Raw genomic sequence first — 17,522 nt, 5'->3', positions numbered from 1 at the left:
AAGAAATATTAGGAGGCGGAAGTTTGAAGAGGCTGAAACAAAGTTGTATGAGAAGGGGAGCCAAAAAGACACGATGAGCAATTAAGTAAAAGGCGGTTGGTGTTTTGAGAGAATTGAATTCGGTTGAATTTATTTGAACCGACCCCAAATTTTAAATTAAATATGAGGCGGTTGAAATACTGATGAAATATCAGTTGAAATAACTGATATCCGAGATATTTGCGATTTCCTAGTGTTTTAGGTGGCTTTAAGGACACGATTCAATTCAATTTTTTCATATGAGCGCCAACAACGAAAAAGACCGCCCAAAAACTTGCGGCAAATTTGGGTCATATATCAAATGGACTCCTACCATCAACCCACGAAATATCGATCCTTATCGACGATTTATCCCATTCAGTTGGGATTAATATGTTATATATAGGGGTGGCCGTTTTGTATACGACCCACTAACCCGACATGAAATTAGCGGGTTTGGGTTAGGAGAAAAGGCTTTTGGGTCATTTAAGGGTTGATCTGTCGAACCCATCAAATAAATGGGTTGGGTTAGGGTCACATATCAGGTTAGGACATCAACCCGTGACTAGGGCTGGAAATGGAGCGGGTTCGGGTCGGGTTTTGGGTCAAACCTCTTTACCATATTAGGCTCCATCGGGTTTCGGATATCCATATCCATTAAAACACACAAAAAAATACACTATTTTAATGATTTTCATATATAAATGTATGATATAAATTAATTTTTAGACATCAAATTATGAATCTTGTTAAAATGGTTCGAATCTCGGGTCGGATTCTAGTCACAAACATAGAAACCATATCCGTTAAAACAGATTCGGATATGGTTGGATTCGGGTTGAATCCCGTACCATTTCCAGCCCTACCCGTGACATGTATAACCTGTTTTAAGATATGGCTAGGAGGGCATAGATCCAGTACCTTGCCATGCAATACACCTTCAACTTGTGTGTATGAGTGGCCCAGATTCACTAGCTTTTTCTCTCTCCTGACGCACACTAGCTTTTCTCATTTTTTAAAATCTCACTATCCCAACAACCTAAAATATACGGCTAAAAGGAAAAAGATTAGCTGTCATATTGATTCATTCGATAAAGATATGTTTCATTATTCAGTTTTCATTAATATGTAATTAAATTATTGATGGTTTTTGAAAATTAATACATGTTTTATATATATATATATATATATATCTAGGGTGCATCAGTATGTACGTGTGCGTAGGAATGAGAGTCGTTAACAGTACTTCTTTGTTGCAATACACCAGTACTTATGTGCCATATTAGTGGCCAGATGCCTACGCATGGGTACACCCAGCGCACACTAGCTTTTCGGTAAATATAATTGTGAAATACTAAATATTTTGCATACAGGTTGTGTGTGAACCCCCCAACTTCGGATCGGATAAAGTGATTTCAGAAAAATTGAGACATGTACTAGAATGACAATATTGATTTCTTGAAGTTGTGATTGATGTCTATAAGAATACTTTAAAGTTCGGTGGTATTGTTGGGTTTTACCATGCCTTCAACATTATTGTTTACACGGGTCTGTACTTTGGAATGTATGATTCTTTGAAGCCAGTTCTATTAACCAGAATTATGGATGATTTTTTATACGGAATATATGATATACTAAATAGAGTCGGTACTAAATTTTGGGCTTAACCCCCCTTTGGCGATAACCCCCCAGTTTAAAAATCCTTACTGATTGCCCCCCACTCCGTCTGTTTTGTGAGTACCGTCAGTTGATATTTTCCATATTGCCCACTTTACCCCTTAAAAAATAGCCGTTGTATTTTTTTGTATTTTTCATTTTCCTAGCTTATTTAAGACCAGACTTAGACCAAACTTGGACCCACGAAAAACTTGTCTCTAATTCATTTTCCAACACGATTCTTAACGATTCTTTCCCAAACCAATTTTTTTGCTCTCATGGGTGGTGGTTCAGGCTCTGAAAAGGTTTGGTCATTCTAATTCATCTTCTCTCCATGCCTTCATCTAATTTGTTTCACTAGCGTAGATCTGTATGTTTAATGGTCAAAGACCTATGTAAACAGTGGGGGTTTATACAAAACATATATTGACAAATTAGATGGGGTACTAGCGTAAATCTGTATGTTTAATGGTCAAAGACCTATGTAAACAATGGGGGGTTTATACAAAACATATATTGACAAATTAGATGGGGCACTAGCGTAGATCTATATGTTTAATGGTCAAAGACCTATGTAAACAATGGGGGGTTTATACAAAACATATATTGACATATGAGGGGGTTTATACAAAACATATATTAAAATATGGGCGGTTTATACAAAGCATATGTTGATCAACATATGTCAATTTTTTCAGGTACCAACTACAATGCCATCAACTAACAAAGGAGAATCATGCTTTCTGTGTGGGGATGTTGGTCATTGGAAGTTTGAATGCCCTTGGCTTAACTTTCCTTGTGTTAAGGGATGTGGAGATACTATGATTGTTCGCTGGAGTTCCAAATAATGCAGTTTTGGACAGAGATTTCTTAGATGTAAGGGAGCACCAAGATGTGGCAGTGTCAAATGGATGGATTTGGAAGTTGATGTGAAAGAAAAAGGAAAGGTTGTTGCTGTGAATGAGGAAGTTGATGTGAAAGAAAAAGGAAAGGTTGTTGTTGTGAATGAGGAAGAGGATGAGAGGAAAGGGAAATGTAAACTTAAGTTGTGTATTGATGGTCCTACTACACCATAATAGGATATTTGCAACACGCACCTTTTTTGATTTGCAACGCTTATTTAGCGTTAGTAAGTTTCCAACATTAAATAAGTGTTGGCAATGTTGTAAAGCGTTGCTTTATTTGGGTGAATTTCCGGAATTAATTGCTAACACTTAAAAAGCGTTGGAGAAGTGTTACAAACTTAAAAATTTCGCGAAATGAAAAAAATCGAAATATAAAACATAACTTTTTTTTTCTCTCCTCTCTCTCTCTCACCGCCGTTTTCGCACTCCTCAAAACCTAATTTTCAGATTCAGTAAATAGTCAATCAAAGAAAGAAAAAGAAGAAGAAGAAGAAGAAGAAGAAAACAAGGAGTTTGGAAGTCCGTTTTGATACAATCCACTTCTTGCAGTTTGAGGTAATAATCTTTGATATTTACAAGTATGTGAAAGTTGCAATTCTCGGATTAGTTTGTGGTCTTACGATCACTTAAATATATGTGGAGCTTATCTTTATCGGCAACTTGCACCACGGACAGAATCACAGTTACAGTCTGCAATAACATACTTGCGAAAATCCTTCCTTTATATTTTACAAAACTGTCTTTCAATATACTAAACTGTCATTCAATAACTGGCTTGAAATGTGGAAGACGGAACATATGAACTGTGCATCTGCATTATGAGCATACGGAGATATTTTTGGATAAATTGGTTAAAAACTTAATATGAATTGTTTTTACACGTTAACCATATAAATGTTTGAATTGACTCTGAGGCGACAATGTGTTTTTCTCTGTATTAATTGTTCTTTCTAGAGTTTCGTTAGTATAGTTTATGTCTTTGTTCTTTATACTTGCGAAATTCTGCATACAAACCAGAATTCACCTATCAATCTTTCCTCTTACTGGTGGTTACAAGGACCTTGTACACATTTCCTACCAAGCTACCCTTTGCAAATGGAACAACTAAAGATGACCCATGCAACGCCAAACAAACAAATGGAAGGAATTACTACGGTCTGTAATTTCTCGCAGAGAGTTCCTCATACTAATCGGTCAAGCGTTAATCGCTATTAATTCAGTTGGAGAGAAATTAATTGCTGCTAATCCTGTTGGTATACTTTTTTCATTGTTTTTATATGTATATATAGACATTACCAGTAGGATGCTAGAAAGTTATTTATACTATATAACGCTTTTGCTCGGAAGGATAAAATATTGTCAAGCAAATGATTCAAAGTTGAAAGACGGTGAAAAGTCAAGACCAATGCCCTTTAGGAATCACACTAAAGTTGAAACTATTATCTAGTATTGAAGAGAATGAGAAATTGGTGTGGTATGATGCCCTTCTTTGTTGAGAACTTGGAAGGGGGAAACCCAAGGGTTTTAACTTGGGAGAACGAAGGTTTTGAAAGTTAATTGTTTCTAATCATTTTGTTTTCAGGTTGAGATGCCAGCTGTAATCTTGATTCCTGCCCGCTAATTACTCTCTTGTAGGATTAAATATGAGCCACTAAACTAGTTCTATTTTGTATTGAGTTAAGCAATACAAACATTTATCAACTGCATATAGGCATTTACCAAAATCTTCAATTTCTTTGGAGCATATTCTTGATTTGCACATATGGTGGGATGTCTTTGGTGATCGTGCAAAAACAGTCATTTGTCATTGAGGAAGCTATAGTCTTTATAGAAGTTTGAACTACAACTCAAGAAGAAGAAGAAAGAACACTTGCTCACCACCATCCGGATCATTTGAAGCATCATGGCCTATCGCTTGAATTTGAAGTTTGACTTCTAAAAAAAGAATGTGTTGTGGAAGTTTAGAAAAAAAAAAATTACAATTTTGTTTGCCTCACTTAGAGTTTTGAATAGTTTTCTTACAACATTTAAGTATTTAACCAAGTCGAATAGGTTGGATATTTGATCACGACCACTCATGCGAGACATTTTGAAGAGAATATCTTGAGACTATGTCCAAGATATTAGAGAAAACAAGACACATTTGTCTTTATTACTAAATTAATTCATTCATTAAAAACACTACAAGTATAAATAGTCTTTAACAGTTTAGAGATAAGGCTAGGTTTCAAACATGGGGAGAAACGGCCGGTTTTGCTTTTTTCATTTTTTGTTTTGTTGTGGTTTGTGGTGTTGATCTTTGCTTTTGTCAAGTATAATACATCAGTTGGGACTGTACAAAGGGAAATTGAATGTGCATTTAGTTCCTCATTCACATGATGATGTTGGTTGGTTAAAAACTGTTGATTAGTATTATGTTGGATCTAATACTTGATATTTAGGTTCTAATTACTTAACTCTTTTTGTCACGGTTGGTAAAATAGGTACATTGTGGAGATTTGTTACATGAATTTTTTTAAATTTGGTTTTGTGTTTTTTGTGTAGGGTGCTTGTGTTAGGAATACATTGGATTCTTTGGTAGATTCGTTGGTTCGTGATCCTAATAGGAGGTTTATTTTTGTAGAACAGGTGAATTTAAGTAATGCTTTTCTTTGATTTGATTCTTGTTTATGTTTCTTGGTTCTTGATGCTGATAACTAGAACTTGAATTCGGTTTTTAGGCAATGGAGTATTGAACTATTATTCGTATTACATAATTATTTACATTGAAATAGTTGTTAACAGTATAATTGAAGTTAATTAACAAAAACATGTGCCTGACACGAAATGTAGTATAGTTTGTTTCGTGTAAATTGCAAATCCATGAATGCTTCCGGGAGTTCAGTTAGCTCAAACAAAAACTTGACATACTTCTCTTTCTTATCCTTCTCGTCAATAGCAATCTCATAGAGTTGGCCACTATCAGTGCCAAGAATAATTTCCCGTGTAGCAACTAGAGTTGGTTCAAATAAGATAAAGAAGATATCAATGTAGACTCTAAGAGAACGCGTAACAAGTGAAGCGGTGAATAATAATAATTCATTGCTACCTTCTGTTATCTGTTGCTTGTTCCAGGCTACTACATTTATTACAAGACCTTTCAATTTATTTATAATACGAGGCTTGCTCCATTTAGCATGTGTATAGTATGTCTCAGCCTTGCCACTATATCTACCTACTAGCCTACTAGCCTAGTGCCCTGTTACTGGAAAGAGAATCCAAGAGGTATGTTTTGTTGTTTAAGGGTTATTATGTCTTTGATTTATAAAGATTATATATGCATATGGGTTATTGTTTGATTTGATAAACTTTTCATTGAAATTGATAAGATAAAATTACATTTCATAGAGCTTGATTAGGATGGTTAAGTTAAATATAATCGACATTTGCGGTATGCATTGATTGCTTTGTTTGGAATTTACATCTTTGGGAATGTGTATATGGTTTGTGTAGAGAGTATATATTTTCATTGAAAGCTATTTGATGCATCGGGTCTCTTTTTTCAATAAAAAGTGTCATGTAGTCATATAGGGAAGAAAATTTATTTTCAGATTATCTACATAACAAGTTAGAAACAGGTGAAGTAATTGTATATGTAGCATTGTTGTTAGAAAATGAAGCATGCTAGGTTTCACGGACTCTTCAAGTTTTTCATCGGTACACAATTTGACGTCGACCGGTATTGATAGCTGCTGTTGTTTGAAGTTTTCTTATGTTGGTGGTGAAACAATGATGAAGTATATGTGGTTGCTTAGATAAAAAATATGTCATTTGAGGGTTCGACGGTGTTACTGCCTAAGGTGGTAGTATAGCCCAATGTTACGGCAGATTAAATCAATTTTTCTTTGTTAATATTCTTTGTTAATTCTATTTATAGCTATTCTTTTTAATATCATAGACTTAGCTAGAATTCGAGAATACTAGTCTTTGCTTGCTACCCTAGAAAATTTCTTATTTGAACCGAATTTAGAGCTTACTTTTGATGTAGTTGAAGTCGAGTTTAGGATTCAACAACTTACACAAAAGCCTTAGTACTCTGTGTCTATATTCAAGGTTTGATTGTGTATTATGTTGTATCAAATCGATAGATTACACAATGTGCTTGTTCAACCCCCCACGTCTAATTTTGCAGAATGTCTCGGCCAATTCAGAAAGAGTGGATGAATGAATTGGACAGATTTGGAGATGTGTACAAACAAGGGGTGGCTGATTTCATTCAATTTGCAGCTGTGAACAACCGCGGCTCGACCACGTGTCCTTGTCCTTACAGAGAATGTCGAAATGGAAAAAGCTTTGTGTTTGGTACAATCTCTAGACATTTGATTAAGTACGGGATAGATAAGAATTATCGTGTATGGGTTTTACATGGTGAGAACCCATGTACGGATCCGGTGGTGGAGCCGATTGATTGAAGAAGAAAACACCGAGGCGAAGGGCTTGGGATGGGAATTTTGTTGATGCTTCTTATGGAGTGCATGAAGTAGTTTGCAGGTGATTTGAATGAGGATGAAGAAAATCATATGGAGGATTTTGAGCCACCACCTGTTCTTGAGCGTGATTTGGGGAAGAGGTACAACGAATACAAGAAAAAATGGCGAGAACAAAAGTTATACCCTTCTTCATGTGAGGCTCCCGTTACTACACTTTCAGCAGTTGTTGACCTTCATAACTTGAAGAAGAAATATGGTTGGTCGAGGGAACTAGTGTAATGCGCACTTTTTTCCCTTTTGAGGATATGGTTCCCGAAGGAATCACTTTGCCATCAAAGTACCCTCAGTAATGAAAGCAATCTTTGAAAGATCTAGGAATGAAAGCCACAAGTATCGATGCATGTGAGAACAATTGTATGTTATCCTTGGAAAGATGATGCTAAGCTAACGAAATGTCGTTAGTGTAAAGCACCCAGATACAAAGTGAAAGAAGGAAAGATGGGTAAGAAAGAAACAAAAGAGCCGAATAAAGTTTTGAGACATTTTCCCTTGATTCCAAGGCTCAAGAGGTTGTACACTATCCCATGGATAGCGAACGAAATGACATGGCACGACCGAGCTACACCTTCTTGGGATCATATGCGACATCCCATCGACTCAATCCAGTGGAAAACATGTAAAAAGAGTTGGCCTGATTTTGCTCAGGAAGGGCGTAATGTTTGGCTTGGAATTGCAACTGATGGTTTCAATCCCCGTGGAATACAATCCACTAGCTACAGTTGTTGGCCTGTTTACTTGGTACCTTATAATCTCCCCCCTTCTTTATGTATGAAACCAGAGTTCCAAATGATGTGTTTGTTGATACCTGGGCGGAAGGCACCGGGTCAAGATATCGACGTTTTTCTTCAGCCATTGTATGAGGAGTTGGAACATTTGTGGAAGGAAGGGGTGCTGGCTTATGACATGCATAAAAAACAGCATTTTACCTTGAGAGCTATGCTAATGTGGGGTATTCATGATTTTCCTGCTTTTGGAAACTTAGCGGGCTGTATAACACATGGTTACAAAGCATGTCCGATTTGTTCAGATAACACTCAATCGATATATCTTGAGCATGCAAAGAAGATTGTTTATACAAATTATCGCACCTTTCTTCCGTTGGGTCACCCGTTTCGGTCAGGCAAATACTTGGGACTTAAGACTGAAGAGTTGAACATTGCTCCACTAAGGTTAAGTGGAGAAAAAGTTATGCAGCAGGTGAGTCATATCAAGTATAAGCCGGGTAAAATCCCAACTGGTAGCAAAAGAAGCACATCTGATGTGAATTTGGATGATAGTGTAGATGATGAAGATGTTCAAGTTACAGAGGCTTGGTATAAAAGGTCTATTTTTTGGGATATGCCCTATTGGCCCACTCATAAATCCCGACATGTTGTTGATGTGATGCATACTGAGAAAAATGTTGCGGAACATCTACTAAATTACATCCTAGACAAGAAAGACAAGTCAAAGGATACAGTAGGTGCGCGAGAAGATATGAGGAAGATGCGAATTCATAGTGGTCAGTGGATGCAATCAGACCCAGTCACAGGGAAACCAATAAAACCGAAGGCTCCATTTGTCTTAGCTAAAGACGAGAAGTTAAATTTCTGCAAAATTTTAAAGGACTTGAAGCTTCCTTCGGTTTCTCATCAAATCGAAAGCAACATTGTCACTTTAAATCCACGGTTTTGCTCGTAATGAAATCACATGACTATCATGTCATTATGTGTTATTTGCTACCTGTATTGCTTCAACATGCTTTTCCTAAACATTGTGACTTGCGAAGAGCTATTCATCAGATAAGCTTATTCTTCAACTTGTTGTGCTCTAAAGTCTTAGTCCGGCAACATATCCAAGAGGCCAAGTACATGGTTGCAGAAGCATTGTGCGTGCTTGAAAAATATTTTCCACCATCGTTTTTTGATATTAGCATCCACCTAATGGTGCATTTGGCTGATGAAGCGCTACTTTGTGGAACTGTGCATCAAAGGTGGATGTTTCCATTTGAACGGTATGTAAATTACTTTTACCTTAATATCTTCTCTAGCTTTTTCTATAATTGGATTTTAAAAATTGAAAATGTATACTTAAATTTCTTATTCTAATAGGGCGATGAAAGAGTGTAAAAATATTCCCAGCAATAAACGATATGTTGAAGGGTCCATTGCAGAGTCGTATATTGTTTCTGAGTCAGTTAGGTATGCTATGGAGTATATGCCCAATTCGCGGGATGGAAATCATAAATCGAAGCGTGTGGCCTTTCTGGATGAAGATGGCGAGTATAGTGATGAAGGGCCTTTGCTTTCGATGGTAAGACTGTGACCTTAAGTGTTAAACAATGGATTCAAATCGTAGATGGGTCTTGTTTCGACTAGACGTCGAAAAGCTTGATGATTACTACAGGTGTGTTTTTTTTGACACATTTGGTTTCTAAACCCACTCTAGTACTCTACATGAAAATACTCATGCGTAATTGCATGAATGATTTGTAGTGAATACCGCTCCTTACAATCTCGTGGTAGAGGAAAAGGGGTTGCAAAGTCAGAAGTACGTGCAGATACAAACAGATTTCATTGTCTGGTTATATAACAAGGTATTGTTTAATTCATCCATTACTTAAATAGGAAATCTGAAGTTAGTAATATTAGATTTCTAACTATCGTCTTTTTACAGTTATTGGCTGCAAATGACACCAAGAGTGACTTATGGCGATTAGTTGAAGGACCATTGCACCAAGCTAAAATGTATAGAAAGTACCGCATCAATGGTTTTGTCTTTTCTACTAGGTCGCATGACGAAACAGTTGCCACACAAGATAGTGGTGTTTCCATGGAGGCAATCACGCCGTTTCGTCAAGTAGGAAAGACAAAAATCCGGTAGATGCATCGGCGAAGTGGTATGGGGTTATTGAACAAATATTAAATTTGGACTATCGGACTTTCAACAAGTAGTCTTTTATTGCAATTGGGTGAGGGTGGAGGACAAGACCAATGGCTGCAAGCTCTGTCCAGACTCTAATTTGGTGTTGGTCAATCTTAATAAGATGAAAAGTGTTGATCAGTACTTTGATGAGCCGGTCATTCTCGCTTCCGAAGCTAGTCAAGTGTTTTACTCGAAGGACTTGAAAAATCCTAATTGGTCGGTAGTCATCCATTCACCAAGGCGATTGACGTGTGGAGTTGACTCACTAGATGTACCAACTGTTTTCCAATCTACCCTTGAGGACCAACCTAATTTGAAGCCTTTGATGAAGTGCTTAACCTGATTGTAATTGTTTTAGTTTCCAAACTATGATACAATTTTTTGCTTTAAAGTTTCCAGTCTTAATATGTATGCTTATTGTGTATATTATTATTATTATTCATTTTGTTTGTTATGTATCTCTCTGGGGTTTACTAAATTGGTGGTATGTGTGATAAGGTAATGAAATACTTTTGTTTGGATTGAATTGTTTATATACTTTTATTCTTCTTTCTCACCTTTCATGATTATATTTTTTGATTACCGGACTACTAATAGACTATTTTGCAATATATGTTAGGATTTCATTTGAAATGGTATCAGTCAACCACTGACCTAGTGCATCTCAACCTTCGGTTATGCCTCACATGCATCATGACCTTCTACTTCGGTTTCACGGGCATCTCAAACCTTGGCGACATGCAAGAATCAGAAAATGTTAGGAAGTTACCTGTATTGATTGATATTGATGGTGTTGTCGTTGGTGATAATGCCTCGGATGGAATACTCGTCTTTGGTAGTCTCATTCGAGCTCATTATCCCGATTAGTTACACCGATTGGAGGCTTGTACATCCCGACTTCAAGGATAAGGTTTGGAATGCCTTAATGGTAAGGTTTACCTCTGATTTTTTTTTTAATGCATACTAGAGATTTTGAGTTCTAGCTTCATTCACATTACTATATAACTTGTGTTTTACAGCGTGAATTTGAAGTTACAAATGTCGACCAAGCACTAGCTCGTTCACATGCAGAAAAAAACTTTTGTACTAAGTCTAGATATGGAAAATGGGTCTTGAGAAAAGATATATTGAATAAGTTTGAGACCTTGGAAGAAGAAATCACCGCATGCCCAGATGGCATTGATCCAAATCATTGGGAACAGTTTGTACTATATGAGAACACTCCTGAAGTGATGGCAAGAAAAGCGAAGAATGGTGAGAATATAAAACTGAATGATTCTCGACATACACTTGGGCGGGATACGTATGCCAACATGTTGCATAAAATGGTAGGTGTCTTTCCATAAACTTTTAAATTTTGATCACGATATGCTAACAATTATTTACCAATGTACATGTAGAATAAACAAAATCCTGACAAGATACATGGACGGGTAGACAGTTGGAAAGCAGGACATGAACGTCGTAATGGAACTGTTTTGGAGAGTGCTCGAGCCCGTTATGTGAGTTTGTATTTCACTTGAGTTCCAACTATAATTTTGTTAAGTCTTTGGCATAGTATTTCCCTTTATAAATGATGCACGAACTAGTGTGCAGGATGTTGTTAGTTCGTTACTTTGTTATTATAGACAATATTTTCTCGACTGATTTACCTTAAGTTTGTACTAACTTGTTAGTTTTGAACTAATTTCCATGGAAAACACTATAGGAATTGGTGGAGGCTGCTCAAAAGAAAAGAAAAAGTGCAACTTCAAGTGGAGAGGGCAGTGCAACTCATCTTGATTTTGATAATGATTTAATTGACCGAAGTTTTAGGAGCGGACAAAAGGAATAGGACTCGTGGAATCAGCTCTAACCTCTCTACGAAGCAATTAAAACGTACAAGTATTGCGAAGGTGATGTTAGCACAAGCAAGGTCTTCATCAAATTCTGAATTTAAGGGTGAAATGAGTGAGATGAAGTCCTCCATAGCTAGAGTTGAGGGTGTGTTGATGGTGAGTTTGCCTTAAATATAAAACTTATTGCTTTCATCATATATATAAATCTTAGTTTTGTTTTTCATTTTGTCAGGATATGCTTAAGCTTGTAACCAATAATGGAATGTCGAATAGTCAACCGCCGCATGGGGATACAACACCCGGAACCGATGTTGGCTCCAACTCAGTTCGCCGTTCGTCTCAACAGAATTTAATGAATATGTTTGAATCTGCGAACCCTCCTGTGAACCCTCCTGCGAACCCTCCTGCAAACCCTCCAGCGAACCCTCCGGCAAACCCTCATGCTGAAACGTTGAGTCCACCTCTTAAGGTTATCCTATTAGGTAGAGATGGTGTTCCGGTTGCTAGGGGATATGTTATGACCACCACCGCTAATATTTGCCATGGCAGAGTCGTCCTTGGAGGGGAGAAAAAGATCTACATCCAGAAAGTCTTGGTTCCCAATGCTCCTATTTATGATGGACCTCAATTTGGCTGCTCGGACCTTAGTGATTTTGTTGAAGGGGGGCCTTTGATTTGGCTTGAATCAAGGTTGCAGTATGAGTAATCTATTGTGTGGGATATGCAAACTTTTTTCTATTTTGGTTTTTTAAGTATGTTTTTTGTAAGTAATGGTACGAGCCTTTTGCAAGATGTAAGAATGACATAACGAACTTGTGCACTATAGCTTGTTATGATGGTATGATGGCTAGATGGTTTATAAGAATGTTATATTATGAAAGTTTTTTTGTTTTTTGCAGGTTGAAGAGATAATAACCCCGTTTTTAACTCCGCCAGTGCAAAATAATGAAAGTCTTTTTACCTCACGCCGGTCCCAAGCCCGGATAAAGGAGGAGGGAGAGTGGTGGACAGTTCTGCGGTTATGCTACGTTGGTTGATGTCCATCGGGTAGGACAAACAACAATTGTTCTTCGTGGTGGAGCGATCAGTATCCGAACACCTATAATTGTGTGATTTAAATATGTGTGATTTAAAGCTATGGTGTTGTTTATATGTGAATTTGAGTATGGCTCCTCTTCTTTGTTTTTTGTAGGAGGGAGGAGTTGATGGGTCGAAGGGCCATCTTCAAAGTCAGCCCCTTCGAGGAATTCTTGAAAAAAGAGTAGAAGCAAATTTGAAGTTCATAATTTGTCGAGAAGGTAATGATTAATGGCTAATGATTGTTAGTTATGTTTTATGAAATTGGTGGTGATGATTTGGATTGGATTGGGTTTTGTTTGGTTTGTGACAGAGGAGGAGAAGTAGGATTAATGAGAAAATGAAAGCTTTGCAGAATTTAATTCCTAATTCTAACAAGGTAACACCATCTTTACGCGTTTTGGTTTGTTGGTAGAATTTTCGATTTTGATGTTTTGGTTTTGGTAGGATCGATAAAGGCGTCTATCTTTGGATGAAGCTATTGAGTATCTAAAGCAGCTTCAGCTTCAAGTTCAAGTGAGTTGATTGTTTTTAGTATCTTTGAATTTCATGTTAATGCTTGGATATTCCTATTGTTGAATGCTAATAAAGTCGTGTTAACATCTTTGTTTAAGAGTTCTATGATGATTTTTATTTTAATAAAAAAAAATGTATTAGGTGATTGACCTGGAAGAATTGGGATTATGTTGCAACTTGAGTTATCTTTATTGAGTTACCTTGTTATCTTTATTGAGTTATCTTTATTGACCTGGAAGAATTGGGATTATGAAAGCAAATCAAGAAAATAACAACAGACCAAGCCTTCTAATCACACAAACTATATTGAGTTATCTTTATTTTCAAGCTCACAGGTATTTCAAAACCAAGCAAAATATAACAAGCAAATCAAAAAAAGAACAACATCCCAAGTTGTCCTTAGAAAATGGATCAGAGTTGACAAGGATATTTTTTATGAGATCTTGGAGAGTGAAAGGAAATGAGGCAGGCCGGTTTGATTCGTTTCAAATGGATCTTATCCAAAAAGGAAAAAGAAAATAGAATTGAATATATATATATATCGGTGAGGTTTATGTCTAAGAATTGGGAAACTGATTAAAAGTCTGTTGTATGCATGAAATAAATTTACAAACGTTGTTTGGGGCATGAAAGATAAGATAGCATGATTGATGGATATCTCACCTTGATTTCTTGTACTAGAAGCAATGGCCATGTTTACCATGGATGTGTCCTCTGAGTGTGATTGATGGTTGGGTGTCAGAGGTGGCCAAGTTTTGTCCACAACTTAGACTACTTAGGTATATTGGCGACAAACAAATCCGGCGTGGTTTGCGCAGGATGTTATTTGAACATGTTAAGATACACTCCTCGACATCTCATGTAAGCATTTGATGGGAAAAATACTGATTGTCTGACTATGACTATGTTCATTGAAACTCTTAAATGTCAAATATTGATGATACTATTGTTTACCTAGACTTCTTATATACAGTTTTTTGTCTCAAGAATTCGCAATCTTATCAGCTCATTATCTAAACTAGTGCAATTGCGGGTTCGGTTTGGATGTGTTGCGAGAACAAATCGGCTTTGCCTTTTGATATCCTATTGACAACTTATGACATAGTTTTTCTCGACGAAGCAAACAATCTTTGCCTTTATTCTCGGAGGATCCATCACGATCTTTGAATCGCGTTCTCGACCATGTCTTCCTTTTTTCATTTGTCCTAGCTTGTAGATTTTCTTGGCATGGGAATGAAAATTCAGGAGAACTCTTACGTGGTTGATTATTTGTTGAAATGATGTACTTCTTTGTTGAAATGATTTACCTCGGATATGTCACTTATCCCATTGCTCTCCAAAATTGCCAACACCTCGTGTAGCCTTCTCGGCTTTCTTTCTTTGTTGAGATACCTATGTTAGGCTGTTCCACTACCCTTTTAGCTAATTCATCACTCTGTCTTGTAGTTCTCGAGATGGATCTTTTCGACAAGAAACGGGCACAAAGGAACTCTATAGTCATTGAAGTTGACTCCTCCATGACAATTTTCTGGTTATGATCAAGCTCCTATCAAACTTTTAGTCTTACCTTCTTATTGATCTTTGGTGAAATTACGGGACCTATCATAAGTCGTTTTGAATTTCACAAAACCTAGTTCTTCATTATCAAACTTTTAGTCTTACCTTCTTATCGATATCGACACCGGCATTTTTTTTTCGGATCGAGATACCTTTATGCAAACATTTAACGAGTCAGCAGACATTGAGGACAGGGATGGCAATGATGCTGCCATACAACTGGAAGAGTTCGATTGATTATGCAACTGTGGAATTCATAGTGAATACCTTACATCGGCTATTTCCATCGTTTGATTATAGGTACTAGCTTCTTCTGTTTGCTTCAAATATGCAGGTCTTAAAAATGGATTTTGAGCATACGGATGACTAATAAAGACATCTATACATCATCTTTATGTTTATTTTCTATTTTTCTGGCCTCTAAATATTAGGATTTAACTGCTCTTAACTTAATATTGTAGGTGGTTGATTGACGAAATGCGTGAGAGTTTACCAAAGGCAAGTATGCCTAACAATATAAAATTTTCTATGTTATTCATCTACTTGACCATCTCAGGTTATTTGGGTTCTTGCTTTTCCGGTCTCTTTGTAATCTATGATTAGAGTGTCACAAATTAGGTGTTTTTTTATAATTATATCTATAGTTTACAAATTAGGTGTTCTGTTCTTTTGTAAGGTAAAATATTTCATTGGTTGTGCAAATGAAGTTTTCTAACTTCATGCCACATATGTGCACCAAACAGCCTCTGGTAACACATGTTTCCAGAGAGGCCAAGGGCTGATGTTTTGACCTCTCAAGGGAATTATATCAAACATAACAAGTTACACTGATTTTTTTTTTCTTTTGTTGAATTGTTCAGTTTGCAAAACATCAATTCCTGAGCTAGCACATTCCATGGAGAGAGCCATTGATGGTCTAAGGAGCAGATATGGGGTGCCGTGGCTACTGACATAATAGTCACCGACTAGCGTTTATCTTGAATAGTAAGTAGTTCTTTGCTCAAAAGTTGTTAACATGAATTTAGATCCAAATGAAATTGCATTTATGTAGCGATTGATGTCAATCTATATATTTGGGTGATTTGTGTACCGCCTTTAGTATTTGATTTCTTGCATCTTTTTCTACAAGCATGCCATGGTTAAGTCAATTCTAGAAAAAAAAGTCATTTCAAGTTAGAAATTTGAAGGGCACAATTGCGGTAGAAACCGCATTGAGTTGCAAATTTATACAGAGAGACACCAACTTATATACATTACATGTTTATCAGACCTTAATTCTAACTAGCACAAACATATTAGAAGTTTAAGGGCTTTGCATCTTTCATCATCTAGTACCTCCATATGCAAAATTAACTTCAACCAAGAGATGATATCTTTAATCCAATATCAACGTTGGCTGCCTCAAGCAGAATTCATCTTTTGTAACTTAGCTTTGTCAGAATCAAGATATCCTGGTCATTAACAGCACCAATGATTGATATGTTGTTTATAGAGTTCAGTTTTTGTATTGATAATAAATTCTAATTTGAAGTACATATATATGTTGAATTCAAGCAATGGCTTAACAATGACAGAGACATAACAGTTACAAGTATGCATAGTTCATGAGCTACCCAGGAATGAATCGTTATCATGACTTGAAATGCCCATCCAAAAATCACAAGGACATTATAGTACTTGAGTCACCAACAGAAACAACTTTTTCTATTCTCGAATGATTAGTTAACTAACTAACTACCTGACAATGACTAAACGACCAAAATGCCCTCGTGGGATGGGTCTGTTCTTCTTTGCGAACATTTTGGAGAGAATTGAGAGAGGTTGTTGTTGTTTGATTAAGTAACTTTTTTTCTTAAAAAAAAAAAAAAAAAAAAAAAAAAAAGTGAGCGGTTTGCTATAAACAACAAGAACATCCTTTTCTTTGAATTCTTATAATTTATGAGTGTTAGTGCTTTACTTTTTTTTTATTATCTTTTTGAAATAGAAATAATTTTCAAGTTTTTCCCTCCTTAATTCAATAAATCTTCATTTAAATATGTGTTTCTAATGTAATTTAGGCTTGGGCCTATGGATATGGAAATAAAGCAGCGGAAGGTTGTTCAGAGAAAGCGTGCGAGACCTCCTGCTGAAAGCTCTTCTCATCCTGAGGAGGTTAGTCAGTTGCCAGGGTAAGTTATCCCAGTGTACTCACACAGTGGTGCTGCAGCAAGCCGAAAATATGTCGGATCTGATAATAAATAAAAGGAAGAAGAGATGGCAATGGGAGAATGCGATAGCAGGTGCCATTGCTGGATTCGCAACCGTTGCTACTCTTCACCCCCTCGATGTCGTTCACACTAGATTTCAAGGTACATTCACATATTATTATTATTATCATTTTCGATATATAGGCGAAGTCATAAGAAACAGTGGCAAAAGCCGAGGCACTGAGTCTCTTGGAGACGCGATTGGTGAAGAATGTAGATAAAATCCCTTCTCAATAATCCTTCCTTGATCAACTAGAGATAACTTACTAGTTGTGT

The 17,522-nt window shown here is 36.6% G+C and overlaps 1 protein-coding gene, 1 long non-coding RNA gene and 1 pseudogene across 2 annotated transcripts; all 3 read left to right on the top strand.

Moving 5' to 3' along the window:
* The first annotated feature begins 2,928 nt into the window (after window positions 1–2,928).
* LOC147510312 (uncharacterized) lies at window positions 2,929–12,730 on the top strand. The gene is made up of 7 exons (XM_086602313.1): window positions 2,929–3,134; window positions 5,124–5,207; window positions 10,632–10,940; window positions 11,032–11,340; window positions 11,413–11,514; window positions 11,721–12,006; window positions 12,083–12,730. The coding sequence occupies exons 3-6, from the start codon at window positions 10,800–10,802 to the stop codon at window positions 11,844–11,846; spliced, it is 678 nt and encodes a 225-aa protein (XP_086458439.1). The 5' UTR covers window positions 2,929–3,134; window positions 5,124–5,207; window positions 10,632–10,799; the 3' UTR covers window positions 11,847–12,006; window positions 12,083–12,730.
* LOC147510313 (uncharacterized) lies at window positions 8,788–9,970 on the top strand (annotated as a pseudogene).
* Window positions 12,731–15,141: 2,411 nt separating the features above from the next.
* LOC147510311 (uncharacterized) lies at window positions 15,142–15,939 on the top strand. Its single transcript, XR_015218786.1, has 3 exons — window positions 15,142–15,300; window positions 15,462–15,498; window positions 15,861–15,939. It is a non-coding gene; the product is annotated as an uncharacterized LOC147510311 (long non-coding RNA).
* The last annotated feature ends 1,583 nt before the right edge of the window (window positions 15,940–17,522 follow it).

Source organism: Coptis chinensis, chromosome 3, assembly GCF_015680905.1.
Source record: "Coptis chinensis isolate HL-2020 chromosome 3, ASM1568090v1, whole genome shotgun sequence".
NCBI lineage: Eukaryota > Viridiplantae > Streptophyta > Magnoliopsida > Ranunculales > Ranunculaceae > Coptis > Coptis chinensis.
Note: the sequence above shows the minus strand (reverse complement) of the source record. Positions and strands in the feature narration are given on the sequence as shown.

What these genes read in the sequence shown, in the direction of transcription:
- LOC147510312 (XM_086602313.1), top strand. Translation starts at nt 10,800, where the DNA reads ATGGTGTTGTCGTTGGTGATAATGCCTCGGATGGAATACTCGTCTTTG. An exon ending in AGGTTTGGAATGCCTTAATG is followed by an intron (nt 10,941 to 11,031) that starts GTAAGGTTTACC and finishes TGTGTTTTACAG; the next exon opens with CGTGAATTTGAAGTTACAAA. An exon ending in CCAACATGTTGCATAAAATG is followed by an intron (nt 11,341 to 11,412) that starts GTAGGTGTCTTT and finishes ATGTACATGTAG; the next exon opens with AATAAACAAAATCCTGACAA.